This window comes from Oncorhynchus mykiss, chromosome 2 (assembly GCF_057628025.1).
Source record: "Oncorhynchus mykiss isolate SJ-2025 chromosome 2, ASM5762802v1, whole genome shotgun sequence".
NCBI classification, from domain to species: domain Eukaryota; kingdom Metazoa; phylum Chordata; class Actinopteri; order Salmoniformes; family Salmonidae; genus Oncorhynchus; species Oncorhynchus mykiss.
This window is the reverse complement of record NC_143023.1, coordinates 74,253,867-74,269,380: the sequence shown is the minus strand read 5'-3', so window position 1 is coordinate 74,269,380 and position 15,514 is coordinate 74,253,867. Positions and strand designations below refer to the sequence as shown.

Sequence of the window (15,514 nt, the reverse complement as noted above, 5' to 3'; positions counted from 1 at the left end):
CTCCCCCCCTCACCTCCATCAGTCACTCTCAGATGACCCCCCTCACCTCCATCTGTCACTGTCAGATGACCCCCCCCCACCTCCATCTGTCACTCAGATGACCCCCCTCACCTCCATCCATCACTCTCAGACAACTCCCCCCCTCACCTCCATCTGTCACTGTCAGATGACTCCCCCCTCAACTCCATCTGTCAATCTCAGATGACTCCCCCCTTCACCTCCATCTGTCACTCTCAGATGACTCCCTGTCACCTCCATCTGTCACTCTCAGATGACTCCCTGTCACCTCCATCTGTCACTGTCAGATGACTCCCCCTCACCTCCATCTGTCACTGTCAGATGACTCCCCCCACTCACCTACATCTGTCACTGTCAGATGACTCCCCCCTCAACTCCATCTGTCAATCTCAGATGACTCCCCCCCTCACCTCCATCTGTCACTCTCAGACGACTCCCCCCCTCACCTCCGTCTGTCACTCTCAGATGACTCCCCCCCTCACCTCCATCTGTCACTCTCAGATTACTCCCTGTCACCTCCATCTGTCACTGTCAGATGACTCCCCCCCTCACCTCCATCTGTCACTCTCAGATGACTCCCCATCACCTCCATCTGTCACTGTCAGATGACTCCCCCCCTCACCTCCATCTGTCACTCTCAGATGACTCCCCGTCACCTCCATCTGTCACTGTCAGATGACTCCCCCCCTCACCTCCATCTGTCACTCTCAGACGACCCCCCCTCACCTCCGTCTGTCACTCTCAGATGACTTCCTCCCCTCACCTCCATCTGTCACTCTCAGACGACTCCCTCCCTCACTTACATCTGTCACTCTCAGATGACTCCCCCCGTCACCCCCATCTGTCACTCTCAGACAACCCCCCACCTCCATTAGTCACTCTCAGACGACCGCCCCACCTCCATCTGTCACTCTCAGATGACCCCCTCCCACTTCCATCAGTCACTCTCAGACGACCCCCCCACCTCCATCTGTCACTCTCAGACGACCCCCCCACCTCCATCAGTCACTCTCAGATGACCCCCCCACCTCCATGTGTCACTCTCAGACGACTCCCCCCCGTCACCTCCATCTGTCACTCTCAGATGACTCCCCCCCCTCACCTCCATCTGTCACTCTCAGATGACTCCCCGTCACCTCCATCTGTCACTGTCAGATGACTCCCCCCCTCACCTCCATCTGTCACTCTCAGATGACTCCCCGTCACCTCCATCTGTCACTGTCAGATGACTCCCCCCCTCACCTCCATCTGTCACTCTCAGATGACTCCCCCCCTCACCTCCATCTGTCACTCTCAGACGACCCCCCCACCTCCATCTGTCACTCTCAGATAACCCTCACCCCATCTGTCACTCTCAGACAACACCCCCACCTCCATTAGTCACTCTCAGACGACCGCCCCACCTCCATCTGTCACTCTCAGATGGCCCCTCCCACTTCCATCAGTCACTCTCAGACGACCCCCCCACCTCCATCTGTCACTCTCAGACGACCCCCCCACCTCCATCAGTCACTCTCAGATGACCCCCCCACCTCCATCTGTCACTCTCAGATGACTCCCCCCCTCACCTCCATCTGTCACTGTCAGATGACTCCCCCCCTCACCTCCATCTGTCACTCTCAGATGACTCCCCGTCACCTCCATCTGTCTCTGTCAGATGACTCCCCCCCTCACCTCCATCTGTCACTCTCAGACGACCCCCCCCCACCTCCATCAGTCACTTTCAGATGACCCCCCCACCTCCATGTGTCACTCTCAGACGACTCCCCCCCGTCACCTCCATCTGTCACTCTCAGATGACTCCCCCCCCTCACCTCCATCTGTCTCTCTCAGATGACTCCCCGTCACCTCCATCTGTCACTGTCAGATGACTCCCCTCCCACCTCCATCTGTCACTCTCAGATAACCCTCACCCCCATCTGTCACTCTCAGACAACCCCCCCACCTCCATTAGTCACTCTCAGACGACCGCCCCACCTCCATCTGTCACTCTCAGATGACCCCCTCCCACTTCCATCAGTCACTCTCAGACGACCCCCCCACCTCCATCTGTCACTCTCAGACGACCCCCCCACCTCCATCAGTCACTCTCAGATGACTCCCCCCCTCACCTCCATGTGTCACTCTCAGACGACTCCCCGTCACCTCCATCTGTCACTGTCAGATGACTCCCCCCCTCACCTCCATCTGTCACTCTCAGATGACTCCCCGTCACCTCCATCTGTCACTGTCAGATGGCCCCTCCCATTTCCATCAGTCACTCTCAGATGACCCCCCCACCTCCATCTGTCACTCTCAGACGACCCCTCCCACCTCCATCAGTCACTCTCAGATGACCCCCCCACCTCCATGTGTCACTCTCAGACGACTCCCCCCCGTCACCTCCGTCTGTCACTCTCAGATGACTCCCCCCCCTCACCTCCATCTGTCTCTCTCAGATGACTCCCCGTCACCTCCATCTGTCACTGTCAGATGACTCCCCCCCTCACCTCCATCTGTCACTCTCAGATGACTCCCCGTCACCTCCATCTGTCTCTGTCAGATGACTCCCCCCCTCACCTACATCTGTCACTCTCAGATGACTCCCCCCGTCACCCTCATCTGTCACTCTCAGACGACCCCCCCACCTCCATCTGTCACTCTCAGATAACCCTCACCCCCATCTGTCACTCTCAGACAACCCCCCCACCTCCATCTGTCACTCTCAGACGACCACCCCACCTCCATCTGTCACTCTCAGATGACCCCCTCCCACTTCCATCAGTCACTCTTAGACGACCCCCCACCTCCATCTGTCACTCTCAGACAACCCCCCCACCTCCATCAGTCACTCTCAGATGACCCCCCCACCTCCATGTGTCACTCTCAGACGACCCCCCTCACCTCCATCAGTCACTCTCAGATGACCCCCCCACCTCCATCTGTCACTCAGATGACCCCCCTCACCTCCATCTGTCACTCTCAGACAACTCCCGCCCTCACCTCCATCTGTCACTGTCAGACAACTCCCCCCTTCACCTCCATCTGTCACTCTCAGACAACTCCCCCCCTCACCTCCATCTGTCACTCTCAGACAACTCGCCCCCTCATCCTCCATCTGTCATAGTCAAATAACTCCCCCCCTCACCTCCATCTGTCACTGTCAGATGACTCCCCCCTCACCTCCATCTGTCACTGTCAGATGACTCCCCCCTCACCTACATCTGTCACTGTCAGATGACTCCCCCCTCACCTCCATCTGTCACTCTCAGATGACTCCCCGTCACCTCCATCTGTCAATGTCAGATGACTCCCCCCCTCACCTCCATCTGTCACTCTCAGATGACTCCCCGTCACCTCCATCTGTCACTGTCAGATGACTCCCCCCCTCACCTCCATCTGTCACTCTCAGACGACTCCCCGTCACCTCCATCTGTCAATGTCAGATGACTCCCCCCCTCACCTCCATCTGTCACTCTCAGACGACTCCCCCTCACCTCCATCAGTCACTCTCAGATGACTCCCCCCCTCACCTCCATCAGTCACTGTCAGATGACTCCCCCCTCACTTCCATCAGTCACTCTCAGACGACCCCCCCACATCTGTCACTGTCAGATGACTCCCCCCTCACTTCCATCAGTCACTCTCAGACGACCCCCCCACCTCCATCTGTCACTCTCAGATGACTCCCCCCTCACCTCCATCAGTCACTCTCAGACGATCCCCTCACCTCCATCTGTCACTCTCAGATGACTCCCTGTCACCTCCATCTGTCACTGTCAGATGACTCCCCCTCACCTCCATCTGTCACTGTCAGATGACTCCCCCCACTCACCTACATCTGTCACTGTCAGATGACTCCCCCCTCAACTCCATCTGTCAATCTCAGATGACTCCCCCCTCACCTCCATCTGTCACTCTCAGACGACTCCCCCCCTCACCTCCGTCTGTCACTCTCAGATGACTCCCCCCCTCACCTCCATCTGTCACTCTCAGACGACTCCCTCCCTCACCTACATCTGTCACTCTCAGATGACTCCCCCCCTCACCTCCATCTGTCACTCTCAGATTACTCCCCGTCACCTCCATCTGTCACTGTCAGATGACTCCCCCCCCCACCTCCATCTGTCACTCTCAGACGACTCCCCCCCTCACCTCCGTCTGTCACTCTCAGATGACTCCCCCCCCCTCACCTCCATCTGTCACTCTCAGATGACTCCCTCCCTCACCTACATCTGTCACTCTCAGACGACCCCCCCACCTCCATCTGTCACTCTCAGATAACCCTCACCCCCATCTGTCACTCTCAGACGACCGCCCCACCTCCATCTGTCACTCTCAGATGACCCCCCCCCCCCACTTCCATCAGTCACTCTCAGATGACCCCCCCCACCTCCATGTGTCACTCTCAGACGACCCCCCTCACCTCCATCAGTCACTCTCAGACGACCCCCCCCACCTCCATCAGTCACTCTCAGACGACCCCCCCACCTCCATCAGTCACTCTCAGACGACCAATAGCTATTAGAATTCACAGTCCCACTCAGATTAACACATAACCTTTACATACACAAACAGAATCACACACACACACTCTGACTCCATACACACACACACACACCATATTAACCCTATGTGTGTGTGTGTGTGTTTCCCTGCAGCCCAAACTGATGGCCAAGGACCTTTTGGATCTGGTGGCCTCCCACTTCAACCTGAAGGAGAAGGAATACTTTGGCATCTCCTACACCGATGAAACGTAAGTCCCTCTGGTTCACTACAATCACCATGGATGTAGTCCTGGGGATACACTACCATCACCATGGATGTAGTCCTGGGGATACACTACCATCACTATGGATGTAGTCCTGGTCCTGGGGATACACTACCATCACCATGGATGTAGTCCTGGGGATACACTACCATCACCGTGGATGTAGTCCTGGGGATACACTACCATCACCATGGATGTAGTCCTGGGGATACACTACCATCACCATGGATGTAGTCCTGGGGATACACTACCATCACCATGGATGTAGTCCTGGTCCTGGGGATACACTACCATCACCATGGATGTAGTCCTGGGGATACACTACCATCACCATGGATGTAGTCCTGGGGATACACTACCATCACCATGGATGTAGTCCTGGTCCTGGGGATACACTACCATCACCATGGATGTAGTCCTGGGGATACACTACCATCACCATGGATGTAGTCCTGGAGATACACTACCATCACCATGGTTGTAGTCCTGGAGATACACTACCATCACCATGGATGTAGTCCTGGTCCTGGAGATACACTACCATCACCATGGTTGTAGTCCTGGTCCTGGGGATACACTACCATCACCATGGTTGTAGTCCTGGTCCTGGGGATACACTACCATCACCATGGTTGTAGTCCTGGTCCTGGAGATACACTACCATCACCATGGATGTAGTCCTGGAGATACACTACCATCACCATGGTTGTAGTCCTGGAGATACACTACCATCACCATGGATGTAGTCCTGGTCCTGGAGATACACTACCATCACCATGGATGTAGTCCTGGTCCTGGGGATACACTACCATCACCATGGATGTAGTCCTGGAGATACACTACCATCACCATGGTTGTAGTCCTGGAGATACACTACCATCACCATGGTTGTAGTCTTGGTCCTGGGGATACACTACCATCACCATGGTTGTAGTCCTGGTCCTGGGGATACACTACCATCACCATGGTTGTAGTCCTGGTCCTGGGGATACACTACCATCACCATGGATGTAGTCCTGGGGATACACTACCATCACCATGGATGTAGTCCTGGAGATACACTACCATCACCATTGTTGTAGTCCTGGTCCTGGGGATACGCTACCATCAACATGGATGTAGTCCTGGAGATACACTACCATCACCATGGTTGTAGTCCTGGAGATACACTACCATCACCATGGATGTAGTCCTGGAGATACACTACCATCACCATGGTTGTAGTCCTGGAGATACACTACCATCACCATGGATGTAGTCCTGGTCCTGGGGATATATGTGATGTGCAGGGTTTTGTTCCAGCCCAGCACTTACACACCTCGAATGGGATGTAACTACACCGTACCCTGTTTATTATATACTGAGAAATGTATGTTTAAAATGTAAGGATGACATTTTATGTTATTTTGGGAGTGAGGATGTGAGCCCAGAGGATGACAGATGAAAGTATTATTATAAACTGGGTGGTTTGAGCCCTGAATGCTGATTGGCTGAAAGCCTTGGTATAACAGACCGTATACCACGGTTATGACATAACCTTTATTTTTACTGCTCTAATTACGTTGGTAACCAGTTTATAATAGCAATAAGGCACCTCAGGGGTTTGTGGTTTATGGCCAATATACCACGGCTAAGGGCTGTGTCCAGGCAATCCGCAATGTGTCGTGCGTAAGAACAGCCCTTACCCGTGGTATAAACCACACCCCCTCGGGCCTTATTGCATTTCAGTTGAATGCATTCTGACCAGGTATCCCTCTTTCCCTTTCCTTATTTCTTAAATATATAACTTTTATTTCCAGTCATACACTCTTGTCCCAGCCTGCTATTCCCTAGAATACTGTTGGTTATTGATTTACGTAGAGGCTGACAGTCTGTGGTATTTTATACCTCTTGATGTATATTATACCATTCCAATGTTTCCGCTCCAGCCAATACCACAAGCTCGTCCTCCCCAATTAAGGTGCTACCAGCCTCCTGTGACAAAGACACACCCCAGTTCTGTCTCTCTGTTTCTCTGCCAGTCCCTCAGTTCTATGATGTAGATTGGTTGTTTCTGTGTCTGAGAGCTGAAAGAGCTGCATGTTGCCCATAACTCCATGCAGGGTTACCAGGGTGACAAGCTGCCTCTGCAGTTTTCATCCCTGTCAGAGAGAAAGAAAGAGAGAGGATGGGTAGAGGAGGGGTAGAGTGTGAAGCGCAGGGAGCTAGGCTGTACTATTCATTATTGAATCAGTCAGGTCTGTAGTGTACTGAGTTTGTCTCCTCATTGGTTGGGTGTGCAGTATGCTGACATTTGATTGGTTGTTGTGTCTCCAGGGGTCATTTCAGCTGGCTGCAGTTGGACCGAAGGGTTCTAGAACACGAGTTCCCCAAGAAGTCTGGACCCATCGTACTGTACTTCTGTGTCAGGTATGGTCACATCATAGAAAAACACACATGTACATACAGTACATACATACAGCCTCCAGCAGGAAACACAGGCATGCCCCCTAGTCAGACAGATGTCTGCACACTACCGTAACTCTGTGAAGAAGGCAGATAATAACTTTATTATACTGTAAGAGAACACCAGTCATATTTCAGTAATAGTTGTCTAGCTATTTATCATGCATGATGTTCAGTGTGTCTGTGTGTGTCTGTGTGTGTCAGATATATAAGAGGATGTCCCCCTGTAAAGTGGAGCTGCAGCTGTGATCTGACCTGTAGTAGCAGGGTTCTAAACCCACTCCTTTCTCCTGCCAGTCCCTTTGTACTGCTCTGACAATGGCTGCTCTCTTACATCCTGAGTGAGTGTCTGTGTGTGTCTGTGTGTGTCTGTGTGTGTCTGTGTGTGTCTGTGTGTGTCTGTGTGTGTGTGTGTGTGTGTGTGTGTGTGTGTGTGTGTGTGTGTGTGTGTGTGTGTGTGTGTGTGTGTGTGTGTGTGTGTTTGTGTCTACATAAAGTCATTGTAGTTGGAAGAAAAGGTACAGGATCTGAAGATAATGTGTCTGACCTTTCTGTGCACCTGTGGAAACGCTACACACACACACACACCGTGCTGAATAGTGTTGGTCAGTACTTTAAAGATCCCTATGATGACATATAGGCTCTAGGGACTTGTCATTCCTTAGCAATGTACATAGCAACCTGCATTTGAGACACAACGGATGAATGGTTGTTTGTACTGATTGGCATTAACGATAAGTGTCTCCAAAATGGTGTGCGGTAATGACGTCATTTCAACCTACCATAATAGTTTTGATGTGTATGGATATTGTATTGTTGCATTGGGTGTATTGTTCACGTAACAGATCACTATCAAATACATGGCCTTGTGTTCAGGGTAAGCCATCAGTGCGCATACAATAGAATGACTATTGTGATTACTTCTGTTGTAGCCAGCCACTAATAACATATCCAGTCACTCCACATTCCCACACACAAATACACACACGCATTGAAATGCTTATTAATACAATGCATTTATACACACCACACACTCACACACACATCCTGATACACAGTTAAACACAGAGACAGACTGATGAAACTGCAATCAGTCTAAATGTCAGAGCTGAATCCATTATCACACTTCCCTGCCAGAGCATCCCAGTGTGAGTGTGTGTGTGTGTGTGAGAGAGTGTGAGTGTGTGTTTGTGTGTGTGCTTTCATGCTTGCATGCTTGTGTGCACGGTGCTTGTGCATTGGTTTCATAGCATGTGTGTGCATGTTTTGGAAACAGTAGCTGTAACAACGACCCATCTCTCTATATATAGACTACATTATACTATTACAGTAGCTTCCATCTCTCTATATATAGACTACATTATACTGTTACAGTGTTCCCATCTCTCTATATATAGACTACATTATACTGTTAGTGTTCCCATCTCTCTATATATAGACTACATTATACTGTTACAGTAGCTCCCATCTCTCTATATATAGACTACATTATACTGTTACAGTGTTCCCATCTCTCTATATATAGACTACATTATACTGTTACAGTAGCTCCCATCTCTCTATATATAGACTACATTATACTGTTAGTGCTCCCATCTCTCTATATATAGACTACATTATACTGTTACAGTGTTCCCATCTCTCTAAATATAGACTAGATTCTACTGTTACAGTGTTCCCATCTCTCTATATATAGACTACATTATACTGTTACAGTGTTCCCATCTCTCTATATATAGACTACATTATACTGTTAGTACTCCCATCTCTCCATATATAGACTACATTATACTGTTACAGTAGCTCCCATCTCTCTATATATAGACTACATTATACTGTTACAGTAGCTCCCATCTCTCTATATATAGACTACATTATACTGTTAGTGTTCCCATCTCTCTATATATAGACTACATTATACTGTTACAGTGTTACCATCTCTCTATATATAGACTACATTATACTGTTAGTGCTCCCATCTCTCTATATATAGACTACATTATACTGTTACAGTAGCTCCCATCTCTCTATATATAGACTACGTTATACTGTTAGTGCTCCCATCTCTCTATATATAGACTACATTATACTGTTACAGTAGCTCCCATATCTCTATATATAGACTACTTTATACTGTTAGTGCTCCCATCTCTCTATATATAGACTACATTATACTGTTACAGTGTTCCCATCTCTCTAAATATAGACTACATTATACTGTTAGTACTCCCATCTCTCTATATATATATACTACATTATACTGTTACAGTGTTCCCATCTCTCTATATATAGACTACATTATACTGTTAGTGCTCCCATCTCTCTATATATAGACTACATTATACTGTTACAGTGTTCCCATCTCTCTATATATAGTCTACATTATGCTGTTACAGTAGCTCCCATCTCTCTATATATAGACTACATTATACTGTTACAGTAGCTCCCATCTCTCTATATATAGTCTACATTATACTGTAAGTGCTCCCATCTCTCTATATATAGACTACATTATACTGTTAGTGCTCCCATCTCTCTATATATAGACTACATTATACTGTTACAGTGTTCCCATCTCTCTATATATAGACTACATTATACTGTTCCCATTTCTCTATATATAGACTACATTATACTGTTAGTGTTCCCATCTCTCTATATATAGACTACATTATACTGTTACAGTAGCTCCTATCTCTCTATATATAGACTACATTATACTGTTACAGTGTTCCCATCTCTCTATATATAGACTACATTATACTGTTAGTGCTCCCATCTCTCTATATATAGACTACATTATACTGTTACAGTGCTCCCATCTCTATATATATAGACTACATTATACTGTTAGTGCTCCCATCTCTCTATATATAGACTACATTATACTGTTAGTGCTCCCATCTCTCTATATATAGACTACATTATACTGTTACAGTGTTCCCATCTCTCTATATATAGACTACATTATACTGTTACAGTAGCTCCCATCTTTCTATATATAGACTACATTATACTGTTACAGTAGCTCCCATCTCTCTATATATAGACCACATTATACTGTTAGTGCTCCCATCTCTCTATATAAAGACTACATTATACTGTTACAGTAGCTCCCATCTCTCTATATATAGACCTCATTATACTGTTACAGTAACTCCCATCTCTCTATATATAGACCTCATTATACTGTTAGTGCTCCCATCTCTCTATATATAGACTACATTATACTGTTCCCATTTCTCTATATATAGACTACATTATACTGTTAGTGCTCCCATCTCTCTATATATAGACTACATTATACTGTTACAGTGTTCCCATCTCTCTATATATAGACTACATTATACTGTTAGTGCTCCCATCTCTCTATATATAGACTACATTATACTGTTAGTGCTCCCATCTCTCTATATATAGACTACATTATACTGTTACAGTGTTCCCATCTCTCTAAATATAGACTACATTATACTGTTAGTACTCCCATCTCTCTATATATATATACTACATTATACTGTTACAGTGTTCCCATCTCTCTATATATAGACTACATTATACTGTTAGTGCTCCCATCTCTCTATATATAGACTACATTATACTGTTACAGTGTTCCCATCTCTCTATATATAGTCTACATTATGCTGTTACAGTAGCTCCCATCTCTCTATATATAGACTACATTATACTGTTACAGTAGCTCCCATCTCTCTATATATAGTCTACATTATACTGTAAGTGCTCCCATCTCTCTATATATAGACTACATTATACTGTTAGTGCTCCCATCTCTCTATATATAGACTACATTATACTGTTACAGTGTTCCCATCTCTCTATATATAGACTACATTATACTGTTCCCATTTCTCTATATATAGACTACATTATACTGTTAGTGTTCCCATCTCTCTATATATAGACTACATTATACTGTTAGTGCTCCCATCTCTCTATATATAGACTACATTATACTGTTACAGTGCTCCCATCTCTATATATATAGACTACATTATACTGTTAGTGCTCCCATCTCTCTATATATAGACTACATTATACTGTTAGTGCTCCCATCTCTCTATATATAGACTACATTATACTGTTACAGTGTTCCCATCTCTCTATATATAGACTACATTATACTGTTACAGTAGCTCCCATCTCTCTATATATAGACCTCATTATACTGTTACAGTAACTCCCATCTCTCTATATATAGACCTCATTATACTGTTAGTGCTCCCATCTCTCTATATATAGACTACATTATACTGTTACAGTAGCTCCCATCTCTCTATATATAGACCTCATTATACTGTTACAGTAACTCCCATCTCTCTATATATAGACCTCATTATACTGTTAGTGCTCCCATCTCTCTATATATAGACTACATTATACTGTTCCCATTTCTCTATATATAGACTACATTATACTGTTAGTGCTCCCATCTCTCTATATATAGACTACATTATACTGTTACAGTGTTCCCATCTCTCTATATATAGACTACATTATACTGTTAGTGCTCCCATCTCTCTATATATAGACTACATTATACTGTCAGTGCTCCCATCTCTCTATATATAGACTACATTATACTGTTACAGTGTTCCCATCTCTCTATATATAGACTACATTATACTGTTCCCATTTATCTATATATAGTCTACATTATACTGTTAGTGCTCCCATCTCTCTATATATAGACTACATTATACTGTTACATTAGCTCTCATCTCTCTATATGTAGACTACATTATACTGTTAGTGCTCCCATCTCTCTATATATAGACTACATTATACTGTTACCGTGTTCCCATCTCTCTATATATAGACTAGATTCTACTGTTACAGTAGCTCCCATCTCTCTATATATAGACTACATTATACTGTTACAGTGTTCCCATCTCGCTATATATAGACTAGATTCTACTGTTACAGTAGCTCCCATCTCTCTATATATAGACTACTTTATACTGTTAGTGCTCCCATCTATCTATATATAGACTACATTATACTGTTACAGTGTTCCCATCTCTCTATATATTGACTACATTATACTGTTACAGTGTTCCCATCTCTCTATTTATAGACTACATTATACTGTTACAGTGTTCCCATCTCTCTATATATAGACTAGATTCTACTGTTATAGTAGCTCCCATCTCTCTATTGATGGTTCCTGTGTTTCTCTGCCTGCATTCTGCTGATGATGCAGCCAGCCAGCCAGCCAGCCAGCCATTGTGTGAAATGCATCGTGTGCACATTTGCGGTGTGTGGTGTGTTGGTGTAGATGATGTGTCTGTGTTTGTGCATCAGCGTTTGTGTGTGTGTGTGTGTGTGCGTATGTGTTGGATGGTTGCCAGGTATCAGACAGAGAAGGTTTTATTAACTGTGTGTTAGCCTCATGTCTGATGACTCCTAGTGGACACTCTGTTCACTGCAGTTCTGACACACATAGTAGCCTGGAACTAGATTGAATGAGCTTCTTTTCTTTTTTGTCTGTTTCCAAGACACATCAAATCTAAACTCATTCTGTCATTGTCTGTTGTACTGTGTTTTATGTTTCTGTTCATCACAGGTTTTAGAGAGTATTTCCTGCATGTTCAACTAAAGTCATGTGTTCTGTTGTCTATGTGTTACAGGTTTTACATAGAGAGTATTTCCTACCTGAAGGACAATGCTACTATCGAACTCTTCTTCCTCAATGCTAAGTCCTGCATATACAAGGTAAGTTCATCAGGCCTGTGGTTCATGCTTGGATATGCTTAGATATAGCATGCCAATATATACACATATATATATATATATATATATATATAGGATTTTATTTTCCAGTCATGTCATATTTCTACCAGCAGGGGGTATATGTGGGCTGTTGGGTGGTCAGTGTGACAGTAAAACCACTCTCTGTCTCCTCTCTGTTCCATTCATCCTGTTAGAAACAGATTTAGCATTAGCTAAGCTTATGCTATCTCCAGCTCCGAAAGTGTTACCCAGCCTCTGCTAACAAAATGCATCCACTGATAGCGAAGCTTCTGATAACACTCCAGCATCACACGTAGCTTTTCCTAATACATATCCAGCACTGACAGCTTAGCGTATGCTAACACATAACCACTACTTCACACCTAATACTAGGTGTTTATAAAGGGAGGCTGGAGAACTCTCCCTGTCCAACAGACTCAAGTGAAGTGAGGGTTGTCTGTGAAGTCTACATTTACACTCCAATAGACCAAAATAGCTCTATTTTTACTCGAGGCACACATGGATACAAGGACACAAAAATAAACATAACACAGACTATGTCAATGTTAATCATGATACAAGAATTTCGCTACACCTGCAATGACATCTGCTAATAGCATTTGATTTCTGTGACCAATAGCATTTGATTTGATTTGATGAATCATGGATACATTTAAGACATTATATTTGTGTTGTGGATATAGAGTCATTTTTAATACAGTCATCTCCTGTCTTCATGTATGGAGTGTGTGTTCTACACTGGACCACACACACATACACACACACTGCTAGGCCACAGCCCCATGGTGAGAGCCCATGCTGGGTGGTAATGTATTCAGTGTTGTGTTTCACTCTGCTGTCTGATCTCTTAACCAATTAACTGCCAGGGATCATATAGAGGACATTCCTTACATACCTGACCCCTTCAGTCACTAGTCATCCACACACACAAACACACACACACACACACACACACACACACACACACACACACACACACACACACACACACACACACACACACACACACACACTTCCTTCCCTCAATGTGTGTGTGTGTTAGTAAGGCCTGTCCCAGCATTGCTCATCTAACTAAACAGGATGGAGAGACAAAGAGAAAGACAGAGAGAGAATTAAAGACAAAGAAAGACCGTTAAGAAAATTGTTCTGTAAGTCACCAATGCATTTCCTCATTATATTCTGCCCCCATAAGTCCCATCACACTGTAATGTCTGAGCTGAAGCAGAGCATACAACCCCCAATGAAGAAAGGACAAGAAATCACTGTAATGTCTGAGCTGAAGCAGAGCAGACAACCCCCAATGAAGAAAGGACAAGAAATCAGGGAGGGGGAGGAAGGGAGTTAGGGAAGTTTAGATGAAACACTGAAAACAGCAATGGAGAAAAGAGTACTGGGGACATTGTGATAGAAACGTTTTTATCCTATATGAATATGTATTTCAGTGTTGTATTACAGTTTTTAACAATCACTTTGGCACTAATTTCCAAACCTTGTGGTCATTTTTCACAACTCTAGACACAAAACTCAAAACGGTCATCACTTGTAACACAGGCTGTCCAATGTTCAAAACATTGCATTGTGCATTCATATCTTTAAAGAAACCTTGCACTTGCAGAATCATTGGTTCAAATAACTCATTTATCATGAAATACCATAGGAACATTCATTTAGATCACCCACACACAAGATACCGATAGTTTCACTGTGTAGTTGTTCGTACAATCATTAAATATTGTAGTACAAAATATGTGACACATGTTTCATTATGCTACTACATACATCACTGTAAAAGGACTAGTAGAGAGAATACTACAGACACAGTGGAATCATTGAACAAAATCTGACATTTATTGATTTAATACAATAAAATCACAACATAGGTTTCTTTGAATCAAAGCAGAAATAATTAGCTACAACAAAATAAAAAACAGAGGTCAAATGCAGTGTTCCTCACCTGGCTTACTGTAAAACATCACTGCAGTGTTCCTCACCTGGCATACTGTAAAACATCACTGCAGTGTTCCTCACCTGGCTTACTGTAAAACATCACTGCAGTGTTCCTCACCTGGCATACTGTAAAACATCACTGCAGTGTTCCTCACCTGGCTTATTGTAAAACATCACTGCAGTGTTCCTCACCTGGCTTACTGTAAAACATCACTGCAGTGTTCCTCACCTGGCATACTGTAAAACATCACTGCAGTGTTCCTCACCTGGCTTACTGTAAAACATCACTGCAGTGTTCCTCACCTGGCATACTGTAAAACATCACTGCAGTGTTCCTCACCTGGCTTATTGTAAAACATCACTGCAGTGTTCCTCACCTGGCATACTGTAAAACATCACTGCAGTGTTCCTCACCTGGCTTACTGTAAAACATCACTGCAGTGTTCCTCACCTGGCATACTGTAAAACATCACTGCAGTGTTCCTCACCTGGCTTACTGTAAAACATCACTGCAGTGTTCCTCACCTGGCTTACTGTAAAACATCACTGCAGTGTTCCTCACCTGGCTTATTGTAAAACATC

At 45.2% G+C, this 15,514-nt stretch overlaps 1 protein-coding gene across 49 annotated transcripts in view; it reads left to right on the top strand.

Annotated features, from left to right (window-relative positions):
• Nucleotides 1-15,514, top strand: part of LOC110501892 (FERM domain-containing protein 4A) — a 188,610-nt gene that overhangs the window by 138,026 nt on the left and 35,070 nt on the right. For all 49 annotated transcript variants that reach the window (XM_090207511.1, XM_090207479.1, XM_090207472.1 and 46 more), the window contains exons 3-5: nt 4,659-4,753; nt 7,085-7,177; nt 12,862-12,946. In XM_090207511.1, the coding sequence (XP_090063637.1) occupies nt 4,659-4,753; nt 7,085-7,177; nt 12,862-12,946 (273 nt within the window). The remainder of the gene's footprint in view (nt 1-4,658; nt 4,754-7,084; nt 7,178-12,861; nt 12,947-15,514) is intronic.